General features: G+C 34.5%; 2 protein-coding genes across 2 annotated transcripts; both read right to left on the bottom strand.

The window, feature by feature from the left end:
* Positions 1-377: 377 nt before the first annotated feature.
* Positions 378-1,184, bottom strand: LOC136827107 (uncharacterized). The gene has a single exon (XM_067084865.1). It carries the CDS (start codon positions 1,182-1,184, stop codon positions 378-380), a length of 807 nt encoding a protein of 268 aa, XP_066940966.1.
* A 940-nt stretch (positions 1,185-2,124) lies between these two features.
* Positions 2,125-5,698, bottom strand: LOC136827106 (uncharacterized). The gene is made up of 2 exons (XM_067084864.1): positions 4,280-5,698; positions 2,125-4,184 (listed from the first exon to the last, which is right to left on the bottom strand). The coding sequence occupies exon 2, from the start codon at positions 3,574-3,576 to the stop codon at positions 2,125-2,127; it is 1,452 nt and encodes a 483-aa protein (XP_066940965.1). The 5' UTR covers positions 3,577-4,184; positions 4,280-5,698.
* Between the last annotated feature and the right edge of the window lie 2,996 nt (positions 5,699-8,694).

Here is an 8,694-nt window from a genome sequence, read left to right as displayed (position 1 = left end):
AATTTCTGTAGCTGGTTTAGGACTCTTCTCTGGCTGTTTCAAATATTCAAATAAAGTAGGAAAACTCTGTAACTGAGCTAATCTTATGCAGGAATGTAAAGTATTCAACTTGAATTTATCAGGGAAATACTTATTACAAAATTTCATGACTTTTGATATCACTCTCATTACTTTAGTAAGAGTGGAATATCTTCCCATATCAAATACAGGACAAATAGGTTGGATTATGTTTGGTTCTACTAAAATTTCTGATACTACTGCAGAATTGCAAACAAATTCCTTCTGAGGCGGGTACTCCAAAGGATTAAGCAAAAATGAAGGTCCATGTTTCCACATCAAACTGTTAGCTAACTTTGAAACGGTAACACCTCGAGTTACTAAATCTGCAGAATTCTGACTGGAGGAACATGTAATATGCACAAATTATAATCTCTTCGTAAGGTGCGAATTTCAGCAACTCTATTTCTCACAAATACTTCTGAAGATTTATCATGATATACCCAACTAATTGTGACTTCACTATCAGTCCACAATGTACAACTTCTAAATCCAAATTCATTGTTGGATAAGAGGGTCTCAGCTAATCGTGTTGCAAGTGTGAGTGCAAGTAATTCTAATTTGGGAATGGTAAGTGGAGGGCTTGGTGCTACTCGAACTTTACTCATAAGGAGATTACTAGATTTGTTTCCTGAATCCACAGCATAAGCTACTAAACCATATGCTACTGCTGATGAATCACAAAAGATATGTAAATCTGAAATGTTTGGATTAATTACACATCTTGGGAATTTAATGGCAGAGATCTGACTGAGACTCTGGCAAATGCTCTGAAATTCTTGAACTAATGACTCAGGTAACTGTTCATCCCAAGAATATTTACATTTCCAAAGCTTCTGTATAAATAACTTTCCCTTGATCAAAACTGGTGACAAAAATCCTAATGGATCAAAAACACTAGAAATTACAGATAATGCTAATCTTTTGGTGATTTGATGATGCATACACTCCTCCTTACATACTTTCTTACTTTGGTATAATGATATTTCATCACTGACAGAATTCCATGAGATACCAAGAACATTAACATCATGTAAGTTTAGTTTCTCCTGATTAATACCAATATCTTCATTAAATTTTGAATTGTTACTCACCCAACATTGTAATGGCATAGATGCTTCAGACATAATAGCATTAATTTGAGGATAGTCACTCTTCAGCTGGTCTACATGTACATAAGTATGAGCAAAGTTGTCTACATAAAAACGTGAAATCAAAGTTTTTGCTAATGGATTAGAATGATTCTCTAGGTGATAGGTTAGTATTTTCTGAAGTAAAAATGGAGATGATGTTACACCAAACAGGACTACTTTAAATCTATAGGTGACAACTTTCTGAAGCATTTGATCGTCATACCATAAAAACCTACAATAGTCCCTACAATTTGGAGAAATACCTATGCGTAAAAATGCTTTCGATATGTCTGCAACAACTGCTACCGGGTTAGTACGAAATTCAACAAGAGATTCAACAAGTTTACTGGTTAGGCTAGGTCCAGTTAACAAGCAATCATTCAAACTCTTTGACTTTGAGTCTGCTTTACTAGAAGCATTAAACACCACTCTAATTGGAGTGGTAGGGGAATTCTTGTACACTGAATGATACGGAAGATAATAAGTCAATCCATCTATGACTTCTGGGTTGTCTACTTCCTCTATGAATCCCAAATCTAAATACTCACTGAATATCTTGGAATACTGTTCATAAATTCCTGGACGAGCAGCAAAGGATTTGGAAAGTGACTTCAACTGACCATAAGCTTTACGATAATTAGTCGCTGGTCTTTCATCACTCTTGAATGGTAACTCGACAAAATATTGATTGCCTACCCTTTGGCAAGTAGATTCAAAGTGACGTACTGACTGAGTTTCCTCTGGTGTAAGGGTTTCTGTCTTTATACCTACAACATCAAGTTTCCAAAGGTTTTCAATTTGATTCAATTCTGACTCTGGTAACTGAACTCCAATACGTGCAAAAACGAATGCTGAACGCTAATGTTATTAACAGTCTGAGAGCCATCTGCCCATTTTGGCATAGGTCCAAAAATAATGGAACCTGCTGGACTACTTAAAAGTACAACTCCTGAACAAAAGTACTGTTTGTCACAAATCTAGAGTAATAATCAGCACCTATTACAAGTCCGATATCACTGATGACATCTGAGTTAATATATGGATCAGCAAGTTTGATTCCCTTTTCTTTGAGTTTCTTTGCAACATTAGCAATACCAGGTATATGTAACTCAGTATTCACTTCATCATAAACTACAGCAAAAATAGGAATACGCTGTGTACCAACACGCACAACAACACGAACGACGTCACAGGTTACAGTCTGAACATGATTACCAAATGCGATAAGTTTGAGCGAAATGGAGTACATCGGTTTCAACTTGAGACGGGATGCTAAAGCAGAATGAATAAAGGTGCGCTGGGCTCCAGTGTCTAAAAAGACACGAACTACTTCCCGGACACCTGATCCTGAAATCTTAACTATAGCGGTAGGAAGTGCTGTTGAGGTCAAAGGAACTTTCTCGGTCTGAGTATCAGTCTGTACTGAACTGACAATACTGTTAGAATTTTCAGCTACAGTTACGGTTCTAGACCCTTTACCATTACCGACTAACACCTGACTGGTAGGAGACTCACTGCTACTTAGGTTAGATCCTTTATTAGATGTTACCTGGGAAGGGTTAGTTGCTACTTGGTTAATAGAGGCACTACCATTGATTAGTTTCATACAAAGAAATGTATGATGTTTTCCACTACAATGTCTACACTCTGGTGTTACTCTACAATCTGAAGCTCTATGACCTTTCTTCATACACACAAAACAACAATCTAAATCTCTTATTCTATTTTTCCTAGATTCCCATGTAGGATACTTTGAACAAAGCTTAGAACTATGGGTTTCTGAACAAAACATACAAGGCCTATTCCATGAGGTCTGAACTTTAGATGAATTTGCCGTGTTAACATTTGACTTTTGGGAAGACACTGTTACTTGCTTGGAAATGCTATTGGTCTTATTAAAGTTTTGATTATGTCTTGTCTTTGAATGTGAACTTAAATTTGAAGTCTGATTACCCGTTGAGTTTACAGACTGATCTGAAAGGGACTGGGAACATTCCATGACTTTTATAAGATGACCAATTCCATTTGAAAGCTGTTGCAGTGTCAGGTCATAAGTACTGTACTTATTGAATAGATACTCTAAAGTTTGAACACTAAGTTTCTTGGAAATTATATCTTTGAGCAAGTAGTCATCACAAGGTACTTTGGTTACACTTTCTATTTGCAATAACAAACGTTCAAATGTTAAACGAAAATCTGTTAAATCTTTAAGGGTATGTTCTGGGGGTTTCATATTCATAAGCTGTAAATGTAGTTGTTGCAGCAATTGCTTATCATCTGCAAATCTAGACTTCAACAATTTAAGGGCAACACTATAATTATCATTTGTTATGGATAAGCCTTCTATGGTTCTATAGGCTTTACCTCTGAGATAGGATCTAAGCATATTAAATTTCAACACTGGATCAATGTCTTGACGACTATCAATGAGGCTACTAAAGGAATCCCAAAAACTGTTCCAATGACTTAATTCCCCATTAAATTCAGGAATCTTTATTTCTGGTAACTTAGGATGGGGAAGGTGCTTTGCAGGTACTACCACTTGACTAGGAGTGGGATTAGAGAAAGTTTGTCCCACAGGGGTGACTGAGCTAATCTAGAGTCTATAGCAGACTTAAGATCCGTTTGTAGTTTCCATGCATTACGTTTCAATGCTCTGTGGTCTCTACACTCCTTATCATATTCAGAACTATCAATGGCATCTTGGCAAACTGACCATAAGTTTTCAAAGGACTCATATTCCCTTGCTAACTGAGATTCAGAAAACTGTAAAGAACGGAGGGTAGGTGAAGGAGTTACTTTAAGTTCATCTTCTAATAAGGAAATGATATCCCTCAGGTCGTCACAAACAACCTTATATCTAAGATATGACTTGGATTCATCAACCGCAGCAGCCATTACTACTGACAAGGTTAACAAAATATATCACAAAATCAGATCACATACAAAACATTCCCACTAAGGAACAAATCAGGTTTACGTACATAGGCTAGGCTATGCACAACACAAAATAAATGATAGTCAAAAGTAATTGACGTTACAAAAATGGGTAATGTAGTAGGCTAGGCTACATAACAGTAACTTGGTACAAATTTCTTAAATCCTAGAAAAGGTACACAAAATCCAAACCAAGTAGGTAAATTTTCTCAAGCAAACATCTGCTCATAGCTAATCTGAACTTATTCTCCAGACCTAAGAAATCATATTTGTAAACACTGTCGCAAGTAGGTTAGGCTAATTAACATTATATCCGGTTCGAAGGACCAAAGTTCAAGGGTGTGGTGAATACAATATAGCCTACTAGGCTAAACAACTGCTTCCAGTGGTGCTTGCTATCACCCTGTATTGAATCAGTCTACAACCACCCTTTAACTGCAAGCTACAGAACATAAGACTGATCATTCATCCAACAAGTGATGTTGGGCTAGCAGAACTATTCATTCAGTGGTGAATGAACACATTAGAATAGATAGGTTACTCTAGGTTAGCTAAGTAATCACTGGCCTAGATGTTACTTATGAACTGTAAAGTTTCTGAGGTACTTAGTACTATACTAAATCTGTACATTGACAGGTACTGTAGTGGCTTACTCCCACTGGTACAATCACCATAAGTTCTAAGCTTAGGCTAACAACCCAACGCCTACCGTAGCTTGTTGACTTGATGCAAGATATAGCTACTACTATTAGGTCTAGGTTCAAATGAAAAGCTTGTTACAAATTTATAACAAAATATAATTAAGAAAAATATATATATATCTAGTACACCAAAATTACATCACAGGCTTTAACGCTTCACCTTACTGAACATCACGTTTATTACTTAAATGTAACTGAAACATATATAGCTAGTATGAAAATCAAGAGTCCACTTGGTAGGTAAGCAATGTAAACACGAAATAGGCTATCAGGGTACTCTAGTTAATGAAAATCTCAAACAAGTCAGTCATAGGTAGGTATTACTAAAGCTTATTGCTAAGGTACCAAAATCTCAATGAATATAAGATTTACAAATATGATTCCCACAGCTACCAAGGTCTTGGAGATAGGACATGACTATCTTTTTCGAAAAAAACATAGTCTTACAAACATGGAAGACTTATCTGTAGCTGTTCCAGACGCCTTCTGCCTGCCGGGAAACAACGACATTAGAAATGACTCGTGGCAAATAAGTCACAGTTAAATAATGAGATAAGCGTTACAAAATGATATTGTCCCTTCATAAACTCAAATTAGCTTTACAAATTTAATACTTTCACTCATGACAAATGGAACATTACAATTTTGGTTTCATACTGATGATGACAAAGTTACAATCTCAAATATAAACTCAAGCACAGAAGGGCAATCTCATAACAAACTTTATGCCAAAATATACATTTTTTCATACAAACTAAAGTTCCAATACTTCTGCAAACTTAAACTTCACTTTTAGGTTACACAAACAAACAAAACAAATCAAGTCCTCAATCACAGAAACTCTGCATGGATTCACATATACACAGAAATTGTGTGGTTTCTCAAATCACCACATTATGTGAGGATGAGAGATCAGCTGACACAGCAAGTCGGCTTACGCTACCATACATATCTCGGGAAAAGCAAGATACCAACCTCTGTTCTTAAAACAGAGAATTAAATAGAATATAGGCCTCGGGAATCGGGCCTATAACAGCTGGTGGCAGCGGTTTAAAGTAGTAACAGAGTTAGAATGGGTTAGATAGTTAGTTAATGGGATAATTAGGTATGTATTCGTTTCCGAAGAAACATATTTTAGTGTTGGCATCTCAGAATTGGATTTTGTAGGGGTCAGCAGTGTTAGATGTTGCTGTGAGGCGAGCGTCTCGCGCATGCTTGTATTTCTTGAAGAGTGGTTTGTGCGTGTTTAATAATGCATACGAGTTGTCAGAAAGGGATAAATAGGGCATTATCGAATTTAGGGCAGTGTTTAGGGATATATCGACGGGTATAATGTGAAGTAATTTCGGTATTTTGACGTGTGTGTGTGTTAAATCACGTGAAGACGGGCGAGTATTTCTTTTCCCTCTCTCTCTCTCTCTTTCCTTGGTGAGAGGATTCGCGGTGCTAAGCAGAGACGTACGTAATGTGTTATGATTTTCATTTTGGTTGTTACTTTAATGTGAAATTGTCCTTTTCGTTGTGTTATAACGGATGACAGGGACAATTGTGTGACTTTTTTTCATTGTGTCGTAACTGATGTTCGGTTGCGAGGGTTGTGTTATGTCATCACCGCGGTGACGTTGTAATTGCGTCACGAATTTGGGCGGAGCGTCTTGCCTTCTCTGCCACGCTTGTATGAAGCGTTGTGTGACTCTCATGTCTTTTGTCTTTTTTTTTTTTTTTTGTATAACAATCGGCTGTTCACATTGGCGTTTAGGGTGTAGTAAGGACAATATTTTGTTGTTGTAATGTTTCTGGGAACTTTTATAATTGGGTAGTATTTTATTTGATATTTGTGAATTACGAGGTGCAAACATTTTTACGCAAGTGGGTATACATTTCTTAGTATTTTTTTACTTTTTTTCTCTTATTTTTTGTAATTACACACGTACGTGCATTATTTTTGGCGCACATGTGCATGTAAGTAAAATGTGTACATGTGTATGTGGATAGAGCGGTTGCATTTGCTTGAATGGCATTTTCTGCTTGGGCAAAGGAGGAAGTGTGCATGCAGCAGTTTTCGCCTTTGGAGACAGAGCAAGTCTCTGAGGGTTTGGCCTAAGCATTTTTTCTATAGGCGTCATCAGGCCTTCGATGAGGATTGAGGGGGTAGTAGGGTCAAAGTCGACTGTTTATTTTTCTCTAAACCAAAGGCCCTAGCTCGAATTCTAGCTCTCTCTCTCTCTCTCTCTCTCTCTCTCTCTCTCTCTCTCTCTCTCTCTCTCTCTCTATATATATATATATATATATATATATAGATATATATATAGATATATATATATATATATATATATATATATATATATATATATATATATATATATAGATATATATATATATATATATATATATATATATATATATAGATATATATATATATATATATATATATATATATATATATATATATATATATATATAGATATATATATATATAGATATATATATATATATATATATATATATATTATATATATATATATATATATATATAAATATATATATATCTAAATATATATTTATATATATATATATATATATATATATATATATGTGTGTATATGTATATCTATATCTATATTTATAGTATATATCTACATATATACAGTATATATATATATATATATATATATATATATATATATATATATATATATATATATATATATATATATGTGTGTGTGTGTGTGTGTGTGTATGTATATATATATATATATATATATATATATATATAAATATATATAAATATATATATATATATATATATATATATATATATATATATATATATATATATATATATATATTCATGATGTTGCCTTGTAATACGTATATCCTCCTATAATTTTGACATATTTACTTTTTTTCATGTGTTATGTAATGTTAATGATTGTTGAAGTGTCGTATTTAGTTTGGCATGAGATCTCAAAAGAACTAATGATTAATTAACTTGATAGCGTAATTTAGAATTGTTAATACAATTTTAATAGTAACGTAATTTAGAACAAATATCTTTCTTGGTAAAAGCATAGTATCTGAACACGTGTGTGTGTGTGTCCAGGAAGGGCTTGTTTCATTTCAATTGTCATCAGTTCAGATAAGAGCGAGCGCTTTGTTTTAGGTTAGTGATGACAGGTTTTGAAAACAAATGCCGATTCGTCCCATACGGGCTCGAGACGAGTGATTTCACATTGTTGCATTGTTTGAGTTACGTACGCCACTTTGAGAGAAAGAATACGTGTCCTGATCAATTACGTCATGTTTTGTAAGATGCGTTCAAAACGTTTTGCTGGGATGACGTCATTTTCCTTCTAAAAGCTTCTCCATTGTATCTCGCACCCAAAATGCTTTAGTGACGTCACCTCCTGCTTCTAGAACTTCCCTTTATATCTCGTACCCTAATGACATCATATAATTGTTTCACGTATTACTGGAATGCTAAAGTTTGTTTCATTCTGATTTCTGAGACCAGTCGATATGGTTCCCTCTCTCTCTCTCTCTCGTTTTTAGGAAGAGATCATTTTTAACGTAGTATTTTGTGGTCACATATTAACATTAACTTTTGAGATCTGAATTTAGCAAAGTTATTTAGTTCGTAATGGCGCCTGGTAAAAAGTGTGTTTTGTGTAACGCAGCTGCAGCAAGTGATTTACAGAGGTTTTCACAAGTTGTGTAAGGTAACGTGAATTTTACTTATTAATACCATGGTATGATAAGTTAGGAAATTTTTGCCAAGTGAAATCATTATTGATAAATCTTATGTGTATTTTTGTGTGTTTTTCTATTTACAATCTCTTTATATTTTCACATTTTTATGTTGATGA

Source organism: Macrobrachium rosenbergii, chromosome 41 (assembly GCF_040412425.1).
Source record: "Macrobrachium rosenbergii isolate ZJJX-2024 chromosome 41, ASM4041242v1, whole genome shotgun sequence".
NCBI lineage: Eukaryota > Metazoa > Arthropoda > Malacostraca > Decapoda > Palaemonidae > Macrobrachium > Macrobrachium rosenbergii.
This window is presented reverse-complemented; position numbering and strand designations above follow the sequence as displayed.